The sequence below is a fragment of the Chaetura pelagica genome, unplaced genomic scaffold (genome assembly GCF_000747805.2).
Source record: "Chaetura pelagica isolate M959 unplaced genomic scaffold, ChaPel_1.0 scaffold260, whole genome shotgun sequence".
NCBI lineage: Eukaryota > Metazoa > Chordata > Aves > Apodiformes > Apodidae > Chaetura > Chaetura pelagica.
The window spans coordinates 1,297,631-1,323,079 of record NW_009951940.1 but is presented as its reverse complement, the minus strand read 5'-3'; the positions used below and the strand labels follow the sequence as shown (position 1 = coordinate 1,323,079).

The following is a 25,449-nucleotide window of genomic DNA, read 5'->3' as shown; positions in this document are numbered from 1 at the left end:
AGCAAGTATAAATCCTAACTCCTGAACAGAGCAACTTTGTGTCAGAGAGAACACACACACGAAAAGACATTCCATTGTCCAAGGATTTATAAACAAGCAAACATAAAAATTGCTGAGAAGAGATGGAACAAAAATTATAGTTAATTGTCAACACAATAGACAAGTCAACACAAGAAGAAAAACTCTTCAGTCGTTGAGCTAGAAAATCTTTTATGCAGCAAATGAGTGTAATTTGCTGTTTAAATGTCTCAAAAGCCTGAAAAAACTCTTAGCAGCAGGTGAACACTGTTTTTCTTCAATCCATACTTAATTTTAGATTTCCAACATGGCACTTCCAGGATGGACCACAGGAAGAAACAATTTGTCCTTATGAATGCTGTTAATTTTCCACATGACTGTAAATCAACATTGACGTTTCAGATCACTATTGTTGATGCATCAAGCAAAAAACTTCTGGAAATCTTCAAGCTGCTCTTCATACATCCCAGCTCTTGGTATCACTGTGTGTAGATCTACCTTCAGGTACATAGAACATGTTCAGTCTGTCCCAGGGCAGTGAATTCTGCACTCAAAGGTAACAACTCTAGCAAACCAGGAAAGGCAGGCTGTGTTTCTGCTGAGTGACAGCCAGAAAATCACTGACTCTCAGCCCCCAAATCACAAAACACACCTCTTTTATAACATGCTTAAGCATATGGATTAAAAAAAAAAATTATACAGGTTGGATTTTGTTATTGTAGCTCACTACATTATATGACTGAAGTTTCCAAAACCAAGGAAGTATCAGTTCTGAATTCTGTTCCTGTTCAGACATACCAAGTGAAGGATATAGGAACACCCAGGAAGTTCAATACTGTGTCAGGAACTGCAGCACCAAATACAGAAGAAAGAGAAGGAAGTTTCCACAGACACAAACTAAAGTAGCTTTACACAGACAAAACAAAATAATTCCATACCCCACAATGCCCTGTTACCTTCATTTTAAATGATATGAAAGGTAGACTTAGAGTAACAAGATAGAAAACCTCTCCACCTACTTAGAATAGAGCTGACCTCCACTTACCCTTCAACTTGAAGAAGTAAAAATGCTGAAAGCCAACTACAATCTTCCAGAGCTTTCCATTGTGGTTTTTATATTGAAAAAGAGGCTTCTGGCTGATGAAAAAACAATGCTGAATGAATCATACCCCTGCATAGCCCTTGCAGAGGTATGTAACTCCCAAATCTCCTTTATTTATTTATTTGTTCAAATTTCCATAGACATCTTTCTAGTTCTTGTAGGAAATTTCCATTCCCAGACATGAATTTATAGTCCCTGCAAGTTCATTCTGACAAAGCATGGAAAGAAAATGAAATTGTTCTAAGAAGTTCTAGTGGACATGCTCGTGGGCTTGAAAGCAACTGAATGTATCTTCCCTCATGTTTCAGGAGCAGTTAACTGTGAATGATTATTTCTTATGTCTTTTTTTGAAATGAGAAAGTTCTGTGTTAAAAAGCTGTGAAGTTTTAATAGTTTTACTCATAAGTTTGAAAAGAAAATATGTTTGAAAAGAAAGCCAAGAGTCAAGCAGCTGCTGGGCTGCAGCTTTGGGTGAGCTCTGCCATGCAGAAATGGGCTGAGTGGGTTGAATGTGCATCTCTGTTCTTCACCTTACTGAAAAGCTGAGAATCCTCTGCCCCTTCCCTTCCTCTAATTGCATAGTTTGATTTACTCCTACCATGTTGCCTTCTTTATGGCTACATTTTCTACCTGTTCATAGCTGCAATCACATTTCTTGCTGTTCAGCAGAACTGACCTATCCCTTCCACACCACCAGAAGTCACAGTCCTTCACAGCCACCCATTCTACCTGTGACTTCTCTTTTCTGCTTCTCTCTGCCCCTTAAATGAATACTCTGGGACTGCTCATCAAGTCACTGCTTTGCTATCTCAGTCTTGAGATTGAAAACTTTCACTCAAGTACATCTAGCGATTAAATTTGAGAGTTTTTAGCCACTGAAAAAGTTGCAGTCATCCTCTAAAAAACCTAGAGGAAATTAAATTATTATATCATCAGCCTATGTATAACTTTTTAATTCAACTTGCTGTACCAGCACATACCACCTAACTGCTTTCCTACTAATATAGCACCTGTCCCAGGTGCTAAGATAGCACAAGGCAATTCTTATTGTGCAGTCCTCTGTTTATTAGAGACTTACTTTAAATTAGCTTTTCAGGTCTTCAGGATATGGCTTATTTCTTTCTATCTCTGCTGGTAGCAATATCTGGCACTAGGCAACATGACTAATATTTGGTAATAAACACTAGCAGCAGCCTGCATGAATCAAACCATCTATATAATTTCCTATCATAACATTTGAAGGACAAAATTTAAGTTACCACTCGATCTCATGGTTTAGATTTTTCTGACCAAGTCCTAAAGAACAAAAAGCAGAGTTTAGCTGCCCATCACTCCTGCCCTGTAAAGCTTTTTCTCACCCACAGCCATTCTGCCAATTCATTCCCTTTAGGATCTGTAACTTAAACAGAGGAGGAGGGGAGAAGTTAAAAAAAGCAGCAGCAAAAAAAAAAGCCAATTAGTAGGAATTGCCACAATAACCTTTGTCAGGATAAATTTAAGGTATAAGGCTCAGAGATAGTTACTATGGCAACCACAGGCACTTGCAAGGTACCATTAATGAGAAATGCAGGATCTGTCACACAAGGAAGTAGATGCAGCAGCAGCCTGACAAGCTATTTAAAGACTGTTTTCTTCCCTGCCCTCTTTTTTTTTCCAAAGAGCAGCAGGAAAGTAAACTGCTACACAAGTAGCTTTAATATGTGTATTTTTCTTATATTATAATCTCTTTCCACTTCTTCAGTCACTGAACTGTTAAGACCTCACAATAAGCTTTATTCAAATTGAACAGGTTACATTTACAGACATTGCCCGTGGTTTGTCTGCTCTTTGCAAAACAAATTGAGCTCACAAACTGCACAAAAACACCAAGTAGTAAAAGGCGAACTGTTTTACCCAACGTACCCAAAAAGATACAGCCACAGGATTTATGGTAAAATCATAGTTTTCAGGAAACTAAACATTCTGAAACTAAACAAACATTTGTTACATATATATATGTACATGTATGTATATATATATACATGTATATATAAATATATAAAATGTATATGTATCTATATTTATATATACGTGTGTGTGTATATATATATATATTAAAATTACTTGCCAACACAATGAGCAGCTGTTATCACAAAACACATTTTAACAGTTGGAAATTATCTCAGATATACGTTGGATATGTTTTCCAATACATACAAACAAGGATTCCGTGTGGATAACATCAAAAAGTGATGTTTCTCCCTTTTCTACACTAAGTCCATTTAGCTTCCATTTCTAGTGATTCCCAGACAAAGACCAATCTCACACCTGGACTGCCACTGCCACCACAAGCACCCTCAATAAAGCCACACCTGCACTGACTCGTTACTGCACACTCTAAATAACACAGTTCCCATCAGGATTCTAAAGAACATATTTAAAAAATAATCAAATGTGTGCTGCAACTCCTTGGGACCCCACCTGGAGCACTGAGTCCAGTTCTGGAGCCCCTCAGCACAAGAAAGACACATGGACCTGTTGAAGAGGGTTGAGAACAGGGCCATGAAAAGGGTCAGAGGGTTGGAACATTTCTGTTACGAAGAAAGGCTGAGAGATTTGGGGTTGTTCAGCCTGGAGAAAGCTCCAGGGAGATATTAGAGTGGTCTTTCAGTACTTAAAAGGGGTCTGTAAGGAAAACAGAAAGAGATTTACCAAGGTCTATAGTGACAGGACAAGGGGCAACAGTTTTAAACTGGAAGAGGGCAGAGTTAGAGTGGACATGATGAAGAAATATACTGTGCTAACAGTGCTGAGACACCAGACCAGGTGGAGAACCTGTGGATTTCACCTCCCTGGAAATGTTCAATACAGGCTGGATGGGGCTTGGAGCAACCTGGTCTAGTGGGAGGTTACCCTGCCCATGCAGGGAGTTTGGACTAGATGACCTTTAAAAGTCCTTTCCAACTCAAACCATTCTATGGTTCTCTGATTTCAAACTGCACATGTGGAGGGAAAAGTTTGTTCAATACTACCACCATTCTTAAAACCTGGCCCAGCTGACAGTGGTAATTCAACTGTGCTGGAACCACAGGGATACACCTGGTTTATGAGCAGGATCAGTCACTGCTCCTTCCCTCCCTGTTAATATGGATACAGGTCACTAAAACTTTCTCCTCCTGCCATGTTACGCTTCTTCTTCATCGAGTTTGTTCACACCAACCTGCATCTTCATGTACCAGCAAAATCCTACAAGAAGGATCTTCTGTATGAGCTCAGAAATTATTATCAATAAATTATTACTAAGCTGTATTAGTTACCTTTATCAATCCCAAAGAGGCAGCTTCTCTCCTTTTAAAGACTGGAAATTAAATACTGAAATCTTTCGATAATTAATACATCTCCTAAAACCAACACACTCAAGAGCACACACTGCAAAAATCAAATCAATTACAGCATGCAATTTAAAGAGGTTAAATGTGGTCCCCACAACTCAGCTTTCACACTGGTATTACCAGGTGTTAGAGCTCCTTGGAGCTGCCAAAGCTCTGTCAACTCATCAGGAGATCCACAACTCATTAACACCACTTTGATATCAAAGGACAGGGCTGAGAAGAAATATTCCCTGATGAAGAAACCCTGGCAGGAAACTTTGGTGGTCAGTATGTGGAATTGATGTTAGGCCCTTGTCAAAGGGAAAGGTTTTAGCTGAGATACATCCATGGCTGGGATTTCACCACACATGTTTCACAGCAACTATTAAGAGAATTAAATTCTGCCACGTGTTCTGAGGAATTGACAAATACCTCAGTTTGAACTGGAAAAAGAAAGACAACAAATAAACACATCAGGAAAAATACAGTAAACTAGTAAACTGTTATAGTAGGAATAACTTTGAAATCTTTCCTCGTGCAAGCAATGACTCAGTAGATTCTCTCCAAACCAAGATAATTTCTAGAAACTTATGCAGTAAAGATGTAAATTATTTTAATTGTATTAAAAGTATGTAGCCACACAAAACACTCGTGTTACCCTGAGCATAAGTAGTTTCAATATGTACCTCAGTTTATCTTCAATTTTTGTCATGTAATTTATAACTTTCAGCTGATTTTAAAATATTGAAAGTATTTTTCTTTAATATATTTCTTTTAGATACATTTATTTAAATATATATTTATATATTATATGAAAATGTTATTAAAAATAAAATATTAAAGCACAGGATGGTGTTCCTGCTTGTCTGCTGCTTTCCTCTCTCTGTTGAAGGACAGACCTATGAGTAGCTGATTGGCACCAGCACCATTCATGGAAAGAAGGCTCTGAAAGGAAGAGGAGAATAAGCACCTGGGGAAAAGAGAAACATCAAGAATTCAAGAGAGCACCTTTCCTCAGTGGGGAAAAAAATCTCTATTCCTCCCCCAAATAACTTAGTATGAACAGGCTTCTACCCATTACCAGTAATTCTGCTTTTAGCTGCACTTCAGCAGTGCAAGTCCTGCATCAACTGCACGTGTGGGAATATTCCAGAAACCCACAGGTCAGGAATCAGGAAGAGATCTCTAGAGAATACCAAAACCTTCACCAAGAAGTAAATAATTTAGTTTTTGAAGGTAGGAATCAATAAACTAGTTTCCATTTAGCTACCTTGCCAACAGTTATACCAGACAGCAAAACTTTAATCCCATAACTGAAAGGAAAAAGATACGACCAATCACCTCAGGCTATGAAACTTCAAATATTTTTATAATTGATTCTTCTATGTACAATGTGTGTTTGTTTTTATTTATTTTTCCTCAACTGTAACAGCTCTACATTCCCCTGTCATATCAGGTTCCTCTTTGCAGCAATTTTCCTTCCAGCACTTCTTTTAATCTTAAATAGTTTTCAAGTATTACCTCCTCATTTGGTGAGATTGTATCAAAGAAGTGAAAACATCTTACCCTGCACTGACACAACACTCTGCTCAAAAGATGATTAAAACTTGCATCTGGTTCCTAAGAGGTAAAAGACAGCTCTGAGCTCACCATTCACTATTTAAATTTGGATTTTTTCCCACCCTGTTAATCACTTTGGATTTATGAAGACTTCAAGTCTGCTGCTCACTCCTTTTCCCCCACAGCTTCCAAAGAGGCTGAGCAGCAGCTCAGAGCCCAACCCAGGAGGGTTCCAATCATGACTTCGTGGAATCACAGAATGCTTTGGGTTGGAAGAGACCTTATAGATCATCTAGATCCAATCCCACGTCCCACTAGACCAGGCTGCACAAGCCTCATCCCACCTGGCCTTGAAAACTTCCAGGGATGGGGCTCCCACAACTTCTCTGAGCAACCTGTGCCAGTGTCTCAGCACCCTCACATTAAAGAATTCCATCCTAATGTCTCACCTAAATCTCCCCTCTTCCAGTTTTAATCCATTACCCCTTGTCCTCTCACTACATGCCCTTGTAATCTCCACAAATGATTACTCACTCCTCTGTCACCTTTCTCTTGACCAAATAATAACTTTCATTTTTTTATCCCAGAGCAGCTTCAATTTCCTATCAGCCTTTGGTGAGGAACTCTGTCACATTTCAATAATTGTATTAATGAAATCTTCCCTACCCAGAAGTTCTGGGCCACTACGGGGCTCCCAGTTCAAGAGAAACAGGGAACTACTGGAGATAGCCCAAGGGAGGGCAACAAAGATGACTGGGGGACTGGAGCATCTCCCTGATGAGGAAAGGCTGGGAGAGCTGGGACTCTTTAGCCTGGAGAAGAGGAGGCTGAGGGGAGACCTTATTAATGCCTACAAGTATCTAAAGGGTGGGTGCAAGGAGGATGGAGCCAGACTCTGCTCAGCAGTTTCCAGTGTCAGAACGAGGGGCAATGGGCACAAGCTGGAACATGGCAAGTTCCATTGAAATATGAGGAAAAACTTCTTTACAGTGAGGGTGACAGAGCCCTGGGACAGGCTGCCCAGGGAGGTTGTGGAGTTTCCTTCTCTGGAGATATTCAGAACCCCCCTGGATGCAGCCCTGGGTAATGTGCTCTGGGGGATCCTGCTTTAGCAGTTGGACCAGGTGATCTCTAGAGGTCCTCAGCACACTTATTTGATGCAGGTGTACACTCCAAAAAATGAAAAGAAACCTGGAATTAACCTTCTTTATTACAAAGTCACCCTCTTTCCTGCGAGTACTGACTTACAATTCAACACACTAAATCTGGAACGTTTCTATAACGTTAGGAATTTTTATAGCCTGAAAGCTCTATATAAGACAAGGAGTAATTTAAAAAAAAATGTATTTATTGAGGCTTTAAACACTCCTGCGACAATAGAAAGAAATCAAAGTACTAGAGGATTGAGATTTACAGTTCCTCTCCCTCATGTAACAGTCCTTCTGAGAGGCAGAAAATTAAACAAGTCCAATGGTCTTGTTTGAGAACTGTCTATGATTCTTTAAAAAAATCGAAGCCAGAGCAGAATTCTTCATTTTTATTGTAGTTTTCAACTCTAAGAATACAAATTAGAAGCAGGTTGTGTTTTTTCTTTCCAAAACTGAGGAAATGTGCTTCAAATGCAGTACTGGAGACTGAGGGCAAGCTGAGCTAACAGGGTAAAAATCCAGCCATCAATAGGGTGGGCTGGAGTGGAGAGACAAAGTGGCTGAAGAGGAAACCTTATGAACTTAACATCACCCCATTTCCTGACAAGATTATTCACTTCTATAGGGCAAATCATACACTGCATTCAAATTTATTAGAAGACTGTTGATGGTTGTTTGTTTTTTTGTTTTTTCATTAAAAAACTCTACAGCCTTATATTATTCCAAACAGGGCTTCATCTTTTTGCTTAGGATCCCACTCAGTGTAGCAGCATCAGGATCAAAAACAGAAAACAAAGACTCCAAACTAACTTCTGGAGACACCTTCATAAACACAAAATGTAAATGCTATAAAAGAACAGCTTAACATACTATAGCATTTACACAGCACGTTTCAGTGATCTGTTCAGATCTTTTTGTTGTTTTAGCTTTTGTTTCCCTTTAATGAAGGAAGAAGTAAATGGATGTCAAGACTGAAGAATAAATTCAAGCTGCTCAAGCACTAATTTCAAATGACTGTTCTCTTTGAAGGTAAGACTCATAAAACAGCTATTTTAATTATCATAGAATCATAGAAGCATAATGGTTGGAAGGGAACTTTGAAGTCATTGAGTCCCATCCCCCTGCTGCAGCAGGAACACCCAGGGCAGATCACACAGAAACATGTCCAGATGGGTCTTGAAAGTCTCCAGAGAAGAAGACTCCACAACCTCTCTGGGCAGCCTGTCCCAGGGCTCTGTCACCCTCACAGGAAAGAAGTTTCTCCTCATGTTGAGGTGGAACTTCCTGTGTTGTAATTTGGTGCCATTTCTCCTCATCTTATTACAGGGCACCACTGAAAAGAGACTGGCCCATTCTTGACACCTACCCTTCAGATATTTATACATTAATAGATCCCCTCTTAGTCTTCTCTTCTCAACACTAAACAGCCCCAGGTCTCTCAGCCTTTCCTCGTATGACACATGTTCCAGTTCCTTAATCATCCTTGAAGCCTCTGCTGGACTATTCCCAGCATATCCCTGTCCCGTTCCAGTTCCTTAATCATCCTTGTAGCCTCTGCTGAACTATTCCCAGCACATCCCTGTCCCATTAAACTGGGGAGCCCAGAACTGGACACAATACTCCAGGTGTGGTCTTACGACCACATTAAACTTTTGCATCATCTAAAATAAATTAATAGGAACTGGGTATTTTCATTTCCAGCTTCAGGAAATCTATGCTGTACCATCATGATCTTTTATGAACCACTGGAGAACAGGCAAAAAGCAAAATCAGAGTGTAACATTAATAAATCCTGTGGCCATTAAAGCAGACATAACTGGCAGACACTCAAGACAAGCCACTCTTCTTTCATGCCATTTATGCAGCCACCATGTCACCAGAACCACAAAACACAGGGTGCTCCTAAATACAGATAGTGGTATAGGCAAAATTAATCTATTGATCTACAGATATCGATCTAACCAGGTGTGACCTGGAGCTGCACCTACACCCAAATGCTCAGGTTTTTACTGGCAGCAGGAACAAAAATGTCCTAAAAATGTGTTGGGCAGTTTTTTCCCTGAAAATAAAGATGAAGGTTAATTAAGAAAAGCACTGAAACTATTCGGTTATCTTGACCATTTAATTCTACATCCTCTGAAGCTTCTATACATCCAGATACTATTTCCAAGTCTCCAAATACTGCATTAGAGCAATTAATTAGGAAAACAAATTCCACAGCAAGTTTTCATCTGTTAGGTGAATATCCAAGGCACCAGGTTTTAGATGTGAATGAACAGAAAAAGTACTTTAGTTATTCAGACCTATGAAGGAAGACTGTGCAAATACACACTATCCCAAATAACACAGCACTTAAAGTAATCTCAGAGTTTGAGTAGGTTTAGGACAAAACAAATTTTGATTAAGTTTCCACCTCACAGAAATACTGACAAGCATCAGTGGAAAAAAACAGTGTTTATTAATACTACAGACCTTTCTCCTTCAATGTTCAGAACATTGACTAGAAATAGAACAGACAACCCCCAAATTTTTCACAGACTAATTTCTTCCTCTGAATATTGGTATTTTAAAATTAATTCTAATGATGTGACCTATGCCCAGGGTAAAGTTGATAAAGTTCACCATTTTCCACTTTTTTCTATCATCCATCAGTGTTGAAACATAGTTTTTCTAAAACCATGATATAAATCTATTGGCTTGAATACATGTGAATCATGGGCAAGCACAAGGCACTTCAGCTATGGCTTCCTTCAAGAAGCAGTACTTTTTCCTGATTAGTTTGTTGCTCCATTTCTGAATTTTCTCACATTCTTACGTTTTCTTCCATGTATCTTGCCCCAAAATAAAATTAAAAAAAAACAATTAAAAATTACCAGCACTACAGCCAGTTTTTAAAGAAGCCTGCACTTTGTCAAATGCTTCTACAAATCATAGAATCATAGAATGGTTTGGGTTGGAAGGAACCCTATAGATCAGTTCCACCCCCCCTGCACCTCCCACCAGACCAGGTTGCTCCAAGCCCCATCCAACCTGCCCTTCAACACTTCCAGGGATGGGGCAGCCACAGCTTCCCTGGGCAACTTGTGCCAGTGTCTCATCACCCTCACACTGAATCATTTCTTCCTGATGTCTGACCTCAGTCTCCCCTCTTCCACTTTTAATCCATCATCCCTTGTCTTCTCACTACAAGCTCTTGTCCCAAGCCCCTCCCCAGCTTTCCTGGAGCCCCTTCAGGCACTGGAAGGTGCTCTAAGGTCTCCCTGGAGCCTTCTCTTCTCCAGGCAGAACAGCCCCAACTCACTCAGCCTGTCTCCAGAGCAGAGCTGCTCCAGCCCTCTGAGCATCTTTGTGGCCCTCCTCTGCACTTGCTCCAAGAGCTTTATTTCCTTCCTGTGTTGAGGGCTCCAGAACTGGACACAGTGCTCCAAATGAAGGCATCTACCACCCCACAATTTCAATAAATAGCTTTTCCCAGTATTGAAAAAATAAAGCAAGGGAAAAGTCTGGTTTATTCTATGAAAAAAAAAGCTCCCTAAAAAATATAAATATATATCTAAATATGAATTTTTAAATCAATTATTCTTACTTTTTTTTCAAGTGAGAGGTTCTGAACCCTGCACTTTCTGCAACCTGTTATCTACTTAGGATTTAAGAGGAAAATTCTGAGTGATTTATAAACCACCTAACTGTGTGATATTTTGTATAAGGGCCAATCTATCTAGCCATGTTTATGCTGTACCCTATTAAACTTAATAAATCCTGTCAGGGACAAACTTGGCCTGCACTCACAACCCTCCTGTTTCCCAGCTGCATACACAAAATATTAGAAATAGTGCAAATTTGGCCTCCTGAGGTCAAGTTAATATTCAAAGAGGTCAAAAAAATTGCCATGCAGGCTAGATCCAGTGAGTTAGTCATCCTCAATATAGAAAAGGAATCATATTGCTTAGACGTACTGTGGAAGAAGTGGGAAGAGGAGAAGGATCTTCTGAGAAATCACATAATACCAAACCAGTTGCCTACCATGTGCAGCTTCCTCCAGTTCATATAATCAAGATGTTGAGTCTTTCAAATGGGAGAATGGAGAGGAGAAACACCTTATACAGACAAATCTGAGAAAGTCTATCCAAAAGTGTCCATACCAGCTATTAGAGAAGGGAAGTTTATCCATGTTCCAAATATGTTTTTCACAGAAAGAGACATGCTAAATTCAAATGCAAATCCCAGGAAAGGGAGACCTGCAGTGAGGCAGCCTGCTAAGAACAAAAGGGAGGTGGTTGTTGTTGTAGGACATTCTCTTTGGAGGGGAACTGACGGCCCTACATGCCAGACCCAACTCTCAGGGAGCTCTGCTGGTGTCACCCAGAAGCTCCCAGGCCTGGGGCAGCCCTCTGGTCATACCCACTAGTGCTCAGGCAGGTGGGCACTGGTGAGGTTGCCAAGGCAAGTCCCAGGGCGATGGAAGGGGGTTTCAGAGAACTAGGCTGGATGCTTGTGGGATCAGGAGCAAGGTGGTCTCTTCCCCAGATCCTAAACTGGGAGGAGTGGCTGACACACCAGAAGGCTGTGCTGTCATTCAACGAGACCTGGACAGGCTGGAAAGTTGGGCAGGGAGAAACCTGATGAAATTCAACAAGAGCAAGTGAAGAGTCTTGCATCTGGGAAAGAAAAACACAATGGACCAGTACAGGTTGGGGGCTGACCTGCTGGAGAGCAGGGTAGGAGAAAGGGACCTGGGGGTCCTGGTAGACAGGAAGATGACCATGAGCCAGCAATGTGCCCTGGTGGCCAAGAAGGCCACTGGCATCCTGGGATGCATTAGAAAGGGTGTGGTTAGTAGGTCAGGAGAGGTTCTGCTCCCTCTCTATTCTGCATTGGTGAGGCCACATCTGGAGTATTGTGTCCAGTTCTGGGCCCCTCAGTTCAAGAAGGACAGGGAACTGCTTGAAAGAGTCCAGCACAGAGCCACAGAGATGATGAAGGGAGTGGAACATCTCCCTGATGAGGAAAGGCTGAGGGAGCTGGGTCTCTTGAGCTTGGAGAAGAGGAGACTGAGGGGCGACCTTATCCATGTTTACAAATATGTAAAGGGTGAATGTCAAGAGGACAGAGCCAGGCTTTGTTCAGTGATGTCCAGTGACAGGACAAGGGGCAGTGGGTGCAAACTGGAGCAGAGGAGTTTCCATGCAAACACCAGAAAAACCTTCTTTCCTGTGAGACTGACAGAGCCCTGGAACAGGCTGCCCGGAGAGGCTGTGGAGTCTCTATATTTATAAGAGACTCCACACATTTAAAGAGAATAATGTTTGGCTATCAGTTAAAAAATAAAGCAAGCTTTACAAATTCTAAATGTGTATTTAACAAATGTTATCTAAAAGACAAAAAAATATATTATTACCCTGAAAAATGCAACCTTTGATATTTCATTTAATTGACCTGAGCTATTTCAGAAACTTCCAGCTTGCCATGGATTGATGAAGACCCAGGGAAACTGCTGTAAACTTTTGTTTTCCTTCTATGACAGCATGCTAAGCCTTAGTCATAGGAGCTTTGTTTTTAAAACATAAACTGTAACAACAATGAAAGGAAAAAGTCATTAAACTCTCATATAGACAACATGACCTGTCATAAACAAAAGCACAAATTAAACACTGACTTGGCAGATATGAGAAATAACAGTCATGAATAACTCACACACGGACAATAAATTTGTTTAAGAGAAGTCATGGTTTCAAAAAAGGGCAGAGTTTTCAATTCATATACCCTTTGGATGAGGCTTTATTTCAAAATGTTTAATATCTATGTGCACTGTGAACCAACACTGCAGAACTTGCAGTATAGTATACATAGTGTGTGTATATATATATATACACACACACAGACTTCACAGCACAATTAATCAATGCATTTAAATACAATTATTAAGCAGCAATGACTCTCATTAATAGTGTGCTTACAGAAAACTATTTTAAAAATTGTTACTTTCCATGCATGAAAGAAACACCATATTATGTGATGAGAGGTAGAAAAATGAAAATAGTAATTTGTTTCTTTAATTATTCTTGGCTCATTAGGGTTTAACACAAAAAGTATTTAAGGCTAGGTGAAGTCAATACATTCAAAAGTTCACTCATCAAATATACCTATACTTCTGCTGACATTAAAAAAAAAAAGAACAAAACCTACTATACCTACTATAGTGTTTACATGTAAGTAAACTCACTCGTTTTACCCTGTAATCCTGCTAAAAGGCAGGAACTGCCAGCCCAGCAAGAAGCTTGGCAGTTCTTAACTTCTAAGTGATCACTCCTACTGCAGCATTTCTTTAGCCTATTGCTTCTTGCACAACTCCCAACTGAAAAAAAAAAATAAAATACATAAAACAAAAGGCCAAAATTCCATCATGCTACTTCACACCAGCACTCTCATGGGTCACCAGGACTTGTCAGAATTTTAAAATTTTGCACAAAAGCCTCTGCCATTTCATCTACCAATAAAAGTGTTTCAGCATTTACGGAGACCTGTATCGGAAACAAACAATTCAACTACTGACAAACTTCAGGGCTACTTACTATCCTCAAGGAAATACAACTCTGAAAAAAATGTTGTATTTCATTCCAGCATCTACTGGAGAAGATGTCCTCATTGCTGGGCAAGATCATAGAATGGTTTGGGTTGGAAGGGACCTTATAAATCATCCAGTTCCAACCCCCCCGCATGGGCAGGGACACCTCCCACCAGACCAGGTTGCTCCAAGACCCACCCAACCTGCCCTTCAACATTTCCAGGGATGGGGCAGCCACAATGTCCCTGGGCAATCTGTGCCAGAGTCTCACCATCCTTGCATCAAATAATTGCTTCCTAATGTCTAACTGAAATCTTGCCTCTTCCAGCTTAAAACCATTATCTGCCATCCTACCACTCTCTGCCCTTGTCCAAAGCCCCTCCCTTCCCAGCTTTCCTGGAGCCCCTTCAGGCACTGGAAGGTGCTCTAAGGTCTCCCTGGAGCCTTCTCTTCTCCAGGCTGAACAGCCTCAACTCTCTCAGCCTGTCTCCAGAGCAGAGCTGCTCCAGACCTCTGATTATCTTTGTGGCCTCCTCTGGACTCTCTCCAAGGTGCCTGAATGATTAGAGATCCTTCACAGCTCCTCCATGTCTGACATTATTTGACCCTTTTTTTTCCAGCCTGTTCTCAACCAGGTCCTGTTTGCTCTTCATTTCTCAACTCCTCACTCCAGTCCTATTTCTGGGCAGGCCCCAACTTGAATCCCTACAGTCCTCCCATCCAGGCCAAAACAGTCTGAAAACTCTAATGTCTACAAGCGTTACATCTACAGCCACCAACTGTGGAGTTTCACATCCACAGGAGACTTTAACAACTGAGTTGTGTTGTGCTACAAGGATAGATGACAGGACTGATCTGCTCAGACCACCCCCATGATAAATCTTCCCAGACAATGTTTGCTGCTCCCAAGCACCAGACACACCATGCACAGAATAGAAATGCAAAGGCAGAGCAGGGTCTGTTGTACGAAATGAGCTATCCTGGGGCACATCACGAGATAACATCTATTACCATAAATTATGAAGTGATTTGAGCATAAATGAAGGTTGTAATGAAATTTAATTTGAATGGTTTGATAATTAAGAAACACAATAATTGCCATCCCGAAGTTTTTCAATAAATTCAAATCACTGCTAGTGGCAACACTTTTTTGTTAACATACATAACACAATTCCCTTCCAAGAGCTGCCTGTTGTATTCTTCCATTTCAGAACTGCCTCTTGAATGCCTCATCACTGTGATCAACGAGTTCAGTTTTACTGCTGATTACATTCAAAACATTTCTGTGTTCATAGCAAAGCCCCTTCCACTGCGTGCAGCTGACTGCTTCCAGAAACAGCTTTGCAGACAGGAGGCTCTGCTGGTCTGGAAAAACATCTGAAAGATGAACTTTCCAGTAGCATCTATCAGAAAACTTCTTTCCCTCATCACCGTCTGGAGTACATTCAAGTGGATAGATAAACAAAACATGTTGACACCACTGTGTAGTATCTCCAGTGTGGTTTTTGTTAACTAAAGACATTGCCAACATCTCAGTGTCACTCACTGCAGCCAGATCTTCAGTAGAGTAACTCATTTGAACTTTTTGCCAGAACACCATTTGCCCACTGTCTCTCCTTTTGTATATTAAAGCTTAAAAGAACTCCTGCAGAGGTAAAGCAGTTAAAAAATAATTTGCTTCCTAATCTAGTTTTGGAAGGAACCCTAAATCATTTTCAGGAGTTCAAAAACAGACTGTCCAAACCCCTTGCTCCTCTCTTGTCTTCAACTTCACAAGAGGAGGAGGGCAAATTTCCTTTCTTCTCCTTCTCTCCTCCATATGAGTCTTGGTTTATTCTCTTCCCCAACACAATCTTCAGAGTAAAAAAACCACCTCAAAGTAAAACATACTACTGATTGTCCCACCATGGGACTCAAAGAACATTTCAAGGCATATGAAAACTAAAAAAGGGGAATGAAGAACACTAAGGCAGATCCTTTCCATTTGTGTGTCTGCAGAATATATGATAAAAGCCATAAAAACAAATGAACAAAATAATAACTAAGCCCAAATTATCATTTCTTACTACAAAATAATAGGGAGCAAAACATGTTTTCCTCTGTCCTAAAACAGAAGGAAAAGAGTGTCACCTCTCAGAAACACTGCTTGTATACATCGAACAATTACAATGCACACACTTAAGTGTTCTCAATCAACGGCTGAAAAATTACACTGAAGTGTAAACTTAGTTTTTTTGACAGCTAAAAGTATAATCTTCACTAATCAAGAGAATAATCTTGTAGTACAAAAAGGTATATATTTACAGATAGTATTTTAATGGCCTAAAGGCTGTCACTTTACATCAACAGCATCATACCATTCCTTCAGACTGCCTGCAGCAGCTGTATTTTCCATATCTCTAAAAATAATTGAAGCAAACTTCTCTTCAGACCTTAAAGTAAAAGGAGTGTGAAGAATTCTGTGCATTTGATCCATTTTAGACAAAGACATAAGCCAGAGAACAGGCCGGGGTTGGGATGCACCAAATCATATGAATATTATAAGATGGATACCAGGGACTGTCCTGCATGGACTCAGCAAGATGTGGCAGTTCTAGTACTGATCTACTGGTGATCCCAGATTTTTTCTGGCATTTCTGCTTCTACTTCCTACACCCTCCCCATATTCAGCATCACAGTCAACTGGGTACCTTTATTAAAAATCAAAGATGATATGGAGTGTGCCTTAGTAACTGTAGGATCCAGAGCCTTCCAACACCATTCTTCATTTTACCTAAAAGGAATGGAAGAATTCCCTGCAAATTCCCTCTCACTGGGCACTGCCAAGTTATTCTGCTCAGAAGTTGAATTATATTCTACATATAAAGAGGGAAGCAAAGAGGTGAGCAATCAGCAGGATGCAGCATTTATCCTTCTCTGTAGGGCTGTTGGCAGAGAGTATGAAAACACTTGGAGTCTTCAGCAAGAACAGGAACGAAGAAAACAACTTCCTGCTATGTCCACTTGGTCAGGACATTTTAAAATTATGGTGATGGATGGAGGGAGAGTAAATTACAAAAGGAAGCGAGAGTGACCAAAGCTGGTAGAAAAAGTTACAATTTCAATAAAAGTGGAATGAGGAAAACATTAAGAATGAAGACAGAATCAAGAAGGTAACAGGGGAGGAGAAAAAGCCCTGAACTTGACTGAAGAGCCTCTCACAGAATCCTAGAATGCCAGGTTGGAAGGGACCTCAAGGATCATCTGGACCAAGAAGATGCAAAGTCATTTTACAACCTTATTTATAACATTTCTTCAGTTTGTTACCTACTGTCCCAAAGACTGGGAGTGAAAAATTTCAAGGAGTTTACCAGCTGCAAAAATGATGGGAAATAACAAGGAGCATAAAACAAAATTACAAAACAATACAGATCAGAATATGAGCATTTTTGTGAGTGTTTATACTGCTTTTCAAAAAGAAAATAATCCAAGTTTTTCTAAATAGAAGAAACAAGCACTTTATGTTCCTGATATTTTTGTCCATTTCTTCATGAAGTAAAATGGGGAAAAATCAGCTTGGTTTTTTTGAGTCAATGCATTTTCTCACGGCTGTGCTGTTGGAGTCACTAAGGCAACAAGCATTCTGAATTTGCTGCTGGTGTTACATACCCTATACTGCTTTTTTACAGTTGCATGTCTTGCAATTGATGAGTTTTTCTTTGAACTTAATATTCAGACTGAGATTTCAGACACTGAAGTATCTTGCTATAACTAAGTTTATCAATTGCATTATTTAAGATTGCAGCACAACTCTCCCAAAGAAGGGACCTGTGTAGGTAGCCTGTGACCAAACAGAAGCAATTCTTTTTTCACAGTTTCATCTCTTTAAGCTGAAGATGCTGTCATCTAGATGTAATGGTCATCTGAAGGAGATAAATCAAGTAACCTAGGATACAGCCAGCAGTAGGAATCCTAGGTTGATATATTATAGCAAATAATGGTTTGTAGTTAGCGATAAAATGACCTTTACAACATCATAGCTGGGTTGTAAGAACCAGTACACATAACAACCTACTTAATCTAGAATATTTTTCCACTGAGATTGTGATTGCCTTTTCTTCAATTCTATTTTTCTTTCCTGCAGTTTTCTTTCTACAAAAACTGATTAAACAGCTGGGGAACTACACAAAGAAAAGACTGTTTAGAGCTGGAAAAGGATAATACCCTAGTGAGGTCAGGTTTTAACATCAGAACTATGTTCAGAACACATGAAAATTATATTAAAACATGCCACAAAAATGAGTTAAACGAGCTGGGTCAATGCTACATCCATCTGTACAACTCAGAACCAACTATTTTATATTTCTTTCTTTTCAGTGCTACTGGATTCTGAGTTAAAATAGATTCAGTGGAGATATTGCTAGAACTCAGTGACCCACCTTAATGAAAGTAGCAGTTCTTATATTCTTTGACCTGTATACAAGGTTTAAAAAGAAAAAAAGGCCAAAAATATCTCAAATTGTGTATAAATGGAGAGTACAAACAGGGCCCTCTGAGTCCTGAAAGCACTCACCGCTGGCATTCCCCGGCGTGCAGGATTAGGTCTTCGTTGTTCCTGGCACTGATGGTCAACTCGTGCTCTGTGGAATTGAAGACATCAAGAAGGAGGTGGCACTGCCGGGTGCTGTTCAGATGGGGGGAAAAAATAACATCACAGCTTCAATAACACACCACAGAATTATGAGACACAGATCAGAATTAGTACTTATACATAAATATATATGTATAATTATAAAAATACTGATGTGCGTTTTTTACCCAACTCCAATTATAACATCTCACTCCTTTGCTAGAAATAATTTTTCTTAACTGGACATTATTATTTTTTAATTAAACCAGACAAAAGCCTATATCCTGCAGAGAAGTTCCATGACAATTATGACCTCCACAACATTAAGCCCCACAGCATTTGTTCAGCTGTAAATACTCTGCAGTGTTCAGATCCACTTCTATGGGAAAAGCCACATATGTTTTTCAGTTCCTTGAGTATCCACATGAAACACTTTTACTATTTCAAAGTACATTCAGATTATCTTTTTAAGAAACAAATTTAAAAGTAAAAATTCAAATCCTTGCCCAGTGTCAAGGAGCAATTCTGTTTATTATGATAGCTGGTTTGTCCACAGACCAAAGCAAGCTGGCAACTGAAGTACTTCTTCAGTAGACCAGCTACTCGGAGACAGACAACTCTGCCCCTTCTGCAAGAAAGGCAAATACAGGCAGCTTCATATAAAACTTTGTCAGTTATTGTCCTTCAAATCCAGATTTCATAGAATCATAGAATGGCTTGAGTTGAAAGGGACCCTACAGGTCACCTAGTTCCAACCCCCCTGCATAGGCAGGGACACCTCCCACCAGACCAGGTTGCTCCAAGCCCCATCCAACCTGCCCTTCAACACTTCCAGGGATGGGGCAGCCACAGCTTCCCTGGGCAACCTGGGCCAGTATCTCACCACCCTCACACTAAATAATTTCTTCCTAATGTCTAACCTCAATCTCCCCTCTTCCAGTTTTAATCCATTACCCCTTGTCCTCTTCCTACAAGCCCTTGTCTAAAGTCCCTCCCCAGCTTTCCTGGAGCCCCTTCAGGCACTGGAAGGCCACTAGGAGGTCTCCAGTTTTCCCAGAAGCACCAAATTTCCCCAGAAGCAAATCAGTATCATTATATCCTCCACACTTCTGGTAAATATATAAACCTTAGGAAATAATACTGACAAAGCTAGAGAAGAAATGTTCTTGTATATTTTTATTCTTCTTTATGAGGTTTTCTTCCTTGTGAAACTAATCACAAATAGTGGCAATCAGTGAAGGTTATAATAAAATACACATGGATAAATGTCAGAACCAGCTATCAAATTGCCAAACAGCCACACAGCTGCAATAATGCATCAGACTACTCTGAAATTCAAAACTTCCTAAGAAGCCACTTAACAACAGAGAAATATCCCAGTCTTAAGCATCATTACAATTTAACTTCAGCTATAAACAACTGTGAAGTTTAAATCCACGTATAATAAAATTAGGTGACTTGTCATTGTGAATGACTGTGTAAAGTAGTATATCCATCACACATAGATTATGGACCATCTCATTCCATATAATTGCCAATCAGAATTGATAAGAAGGGGAAAAAAAAATGGTATTTGAAGTCATAAGTAGAACCCATCAGCAGCATTAACTATGGAGAGAGTTCACCTGAAATCAGAAGCTCCCTGAAAGGGAAGGGAGAGGACTATCTAAGTAAGGTGAGAGTCATCAGAGCCATCCTTGGAACAATATGCATATTCAAACTAAGTAAGAGACAGTTGTGTGTCTCAGACAACCAAGTATATTTATCCTACAGTGTAATAATTGGCAATTAAACTCAAACACCATCTATTCCAAAGGCAATTAGACTCAAGAGGTGCAAGAATTTAACAACTGCTCTTCTACTTCAGAAACAGGTTCTCTGGTGCATGACACAACTCTCCTCTGAAAACCATGAGATACCTTTTGCAGAGGATATACAGGAGGAACTGAGTTGCTACCTTGCAAACCCTTGAGATGGAAATGCTCTTATGACTGGCACAGGAGGTTAAAGTTCAGGTCACAAAAGTGAAAGCAATGTCACATGCCATGAGGTACAAAGTGAGCACCAAGCACCACCTGGGGACAGCAGCACATCTCTTAGTAAAAATATAACCAACAAACAGTGGGGGTGAAGGTTACATATATATATATATATATGCACACACACACACATATACATTTTTCTATTTTATTAAAGGGTGTTCACTCTCTTGGGGTATAACTTCAATGAATACTGAATATAGAGAAGAATGCTTGAATGTAGTTAAGTGCCTGGGGCAAAGTTGTCAAAACTCAAAGATTTTAGAACAACCAAGGAGTCACAGCTCTTCTTCCAGCCTCCCTTCTTGAGGAGCTCCCAACAAAAAAACTGGAAGGGCAGTATTTCAGTCAGTAGGTATCCTGTAACCAGTAAGGAATGGAAAAGAGAGAAGGATAAAAAGGCCTGGTTTCCATCTCATTGTTGGGAGAGTGGGACAAGACCTGTAAAGACACAAACTTCTGCCACTTCAGTAGCCACGAAGTTATGGTCTGCAAGAAAGACCTTCAGTGCAGACTATGTTTACAAAATTCAACAGTGAAGGAGTTTTTCATTTATCCCCTGGCAAAACCAAACACGTGCCTGAAATAACATTCAAGCCTTTTGCAACATCTTTTGGCAGCAGAACCAGAGTTTTGTAAATAACACAATTCATGCCCTAAATCTAAAGGACCTGGACAAGCAGCAGCTCTTCAGGACTAAACACCATCATTAACACTAAAAACTCCCAAATATAAACTCCTGGACTATGCAGAGAAAACTATTTATCATAATGACAATTATTTTGCCCTCTTCAAATGCTAAACAAAATAGACACATAGGGGAAATAGTTCTATCCTTTTAAGTTTTAAGTTAATTCTCCAGGGAAATCTTTAATTAATAAAAATCAGAGTTACAAATTATTATAGTGCTTTGAAAAATTAGAAGATTAAGATAAAGGTATAAAAAGATTAAAGGTAACATTAAGACTGTAGAAAGAGCAAATACAGGACAATATCAAAGAGACTATTAGAAGAATTAAAACCAAACACATATAAAGGTTACAAAAATACTTTAATTAAAACAGCAAGCTTCAAATACTGGAAGCAGTATCCAAGTAAGGAAGTTATCATCTGGGTGAAACTGAAAGTTCCAGGAAAACAAAGAATTAGCAGGTGGTTGGACTTGAGGATCTTGAAGGTCGTTTTCAGCCATAATGATTCCATGATTGTGTCAATTTTCATTACAGCTGAACCTTAAAAAGTCCACTCCTTGTGAGATAGGAATTAAAGAGCCTATCTCAGAGTGTCAGGAGATGAGATCTGAGAGGCAAATGTGGGATAAAGAAACCAGTATCACTGTGTTGAACAACTACATGTCAGTTCAGTGAGCAACCTGTTGCTTATACTAAGCTCTGGATCAGGGAAATTTCCAATGCCATAGTGTTCTATGGATTTTAAGGTAGAGAGGAAATCTTAAGACCATTAACCTGGCCTCCATACTAGGTTTTTTGTTTGTTTTTTTTTAATGTATGTAAGCTTTTAAAAACTTGAAACACTCAAAATGATAAATGGATCTAAAGATTATTAAATTATACACCATAATGGCCTCCTGAAACTTTTGGCTGAAAAATACCAGTCACAAGCCACAGATTCCTGGAACTGGGAAAGACGATCCCATATTTACCCAATTTCTTCTTACTTTTCCAAGCTATCAACCACTATCTATTACTTCCACTCAATGTTTAGTGGATTGGTGATGCATGTACAGAGTGACTAACTGGGGAAATAATCCACTTTGAGTGGATTTTGAGTTCTCTAAGTCTAGTTAAGTAGATGTCAGTTCCCACTCATCCCAGAGAAAGCAGAGAACTTCATCTTTAACATCCCACACTACCAGTGGCTTCCCAGTCCCCTTCTAAGAGGTTTTGGGTCATTTTGTTGTAGTAACTCCTATTTAAAGTTTGGGTTGAATACATCTAAAGTCAGTCTGTTTGTGCTTGGGTGTTTTGGTTTTGTAGGGTTTTCTGCCCCAGAACTTCTACTGAGATAGCATTAACACACACAAAATTAAGCTGTCACTCAGTTTTACTCCATGTACTTATGGACATAGACACCCAGGATACAAGCATGTTAGACAGAGCTTCTGATTTCTGCAAAACCCTAATACCCAACTGTTTATGGATTCTTCTGGAAGATACAGGACAGAAATATAATATTGCATCTCAAAAATCTCTACTCCCATGTACCAGAGAATCATGGAATCGTTTGGTTTGGAAGGGGACTTTACAGGTCATCAAGTCCAACATCTTCAACTAGATCAGCCCATGTTCCTTTCTCTCCCACCATACTCTTACCACATTTCTCAACACACATCCCCCCACTGCCCAAACTATCCTCACTCATCCATCAACCACAAACAGGCAGGGCAGTATTTTTGGCTGGCCATGAGCTCATCCATGGCAACTGTTGCAAGGAATAGAGCAGGTAACTGCTGAGCTCAGGCTTCTGCCTCTCCTCACAGGGACATAAATTACATCTCTTCTCTGTCCAGTTACCAATCTGCAGGAATATATTTCATTTTCCTCTGTACAGCTGGCTGAAATGAGTAAAAGTTTACCTAGGGGAGAGGAGGGGAGCCAGTTAAAGTGATACAAACTGATTTAAATTTCATTTACCTATGAAATAAAATACAAAATTATCCAGAAAAATACAGCAGGCACCACAAACACATCTGTCTTTTCAGAACTGAATGATACACAGTTATTGCATCATGTTACATGTCCAACTTAAATGAAGATGAATTAAAGGACTGTATATAGATGCCAGGATAAAGAACTTTTTTCCATCTGTCATTTCTACTGTTAATGGAAAGGAAATGAACCTGGGTAAAATATCCAGTTTCAGAACCTAAGTGGAAGAACATTAAAATTCACAACATGCACATTTTTTCCAATTCAATGCTGTTCCTTACTTGGTGTATCTTAGAGAACAACCTACCAGCAATTTCACGTTCAATATTTTCTTTCACAAGTAACACAAACCCCCTCTATTTTAGAAGGCTGGACATGCAAAAACTAGAATAGCAAAGAAGGTTATTTTCAGTTGGATGATTTATAATCTGAAGGTCTCAGAAAAACTTGCAAAATTAACTCAAAACTCATGTCAAACACTAAAAAATAAGAATTCTTAATGTTTTCTTTAAAATTGAGTTAATTCAACAGTGTCTTGAAGATTTATTGTATAAATTAAGTTTCTGTTATCCCCTATTGCAGAATTCAGGATATAACACAACAAAAGCCAGTGACATGATGAATCATGCTGCATTTTAAAAATCTTACCATGACAGTTATGATTCCAAAAATAATCCCAAAACTGGGGCTATGGGAACTTAAAGCAAGAGATAATGACACTGTAATCTAGAAATTTCTTTCAGGGGAGTTGCAATTACTATTCCAATCCACTCAGAAATGACAGCAGATGACATTCTTCAGTAACATTTAACACAGTATTAAACACCAGAAGCAGCTGCCATGCTGTAATGACAGCTCACTCCTGTGAGTAATCTTAGTGCAGTTCTGCTTCTAGCTTAGTTTTAAAGTCAGTTTAACCATGAAACTACCAGAGGGATTTGGCAAGTTAGCTACGTCCTGACTCAGCTCACTTTGCCCATCAACTGAAATCAAGGGAGTGTTTTCACATCCACACTTTTGTATGGCTCTTTGGTTTTCTTCACACAGACATACACAGCATCCCTGCTCCAAATGAGCCATCAGAAGGTTGGAGAGAAGCACTGGCAATGATGACAGGCAATGGTGCGTCAGAGGACAACCCTGTTCTCCAAAATCCACTGACAAACATAAAGAGCAACACAGCAAAACAATGAATCATAGAATCATAAAAGGGTTAGGGTTGGAAGGGACCTTAAAGATCATCCAGTTCCAACCCCCCTGCATGGGCAGGGACACCTCCCACTAGACCAGGTTGCTCCAAGCCCCATCCAACCTGGCCTTGAACTAGAACATCTTTGTTGGTGCTACTGTGTTTTCAAAAATGTTTCTTTATTCAATTTTATTTTTCTTAAACTCTCTCAAAATTAAGCTCTCAAGACCAACTTTAGATGCTTAACTCAAATTATCCACCTTACTGTTCGAAGGTCTCTTCACATATTCCAAGAACTGTCCTCATCTGACTTCTCCCAGTTGTAAACCTTTTCAATTATGCTAAGTATTCCCAGCACTTCTATAAATATTTGCAGATTTATGTTCTCAAGTCTTCATGTGCCAAACTGTACATATTTAACGTTTTGATCTCAAAAGACAATGCTCTCAATCTGTAAGCTACTTTTTGCTGCCCTTCCCTGAACCCACTGCAACTGTATACCATTAGCAGAGTTGAAGGTTAGCAAGATGATTTAATTATTGGATGTAACCTCCTACATGTCAAGGGTTCCCACTTGGTAGAATTAAGCTCAGTGTTGTGTGTATAAATAAAGAATATATTCTAGAGAGATATCCAGTCCTGACAACATTAAAAAAAAAATGTTATTAAGTCTGTTGCTTGACAGATTTTTCTAATGGTTAATCAGTCTAATTTATCAAAATGAGAGCAATATTTTTAGTTGATTTTGCCTGCTTTCCATTTTAACTGGCTTCTATTATCATGTTTTTCATTAATAGTGAATTCATAGAATCACAGAACAGTTTGGGTTGGAGGGACCTTAAAGATCATCCAGTTCCACCCCCCCTGCATGGGCAGGGACACCTCCCACTAGACCAGGTTGCTCCAAGCCCCATCCAACCTGGTCTTGAAGACCTTCAGAGAGAGGGCATCCACAGCCTTCCTGGGCAACCTGTTCCAGCATCTCGCCACCCTCACAGGAAAGAACCTGTCCTCATGTGCAACTGAAAAAGCTTTTCTCCAGCCTTCAAAGGTTTATGACATTTCAACACTAAAGCATTGAGAAGACACAACTAGAACCAGCTGCCTGTTGATTCTCATGCTGAATAAAGCAAATGCAAACATTTAATTTAAAAATGCAGCTACGTAAAACCATGTTTTTCAGAAAATGTAACAAAAACA

The 25,449-nt window shown here is 39.6% G+C and overlaps 1 protein-coding gene across 1 annotated transcript in view; it reads right to left on the bottom strand.

The window, feature by feature from the left end:
* The window catches only part of TRAPPC9 (trafficking protein particle complex 9), a 453,230-nt gene that overhangs the window by 286,452 nt on the left and 141,329 nt on the right, over window positions 1-25,449 (bottom strand). The window contains exon 18 of the mRNA XM_009996696.1: window positions 18,296-18,406. Coding sequence (XP_009994998.1) covers window positions 18,296-18,406 — 111 coding nt within the window. The remainder of the gene's footprint in view (window positions 1-18,295; window positions 18,407-25,449) is intronic.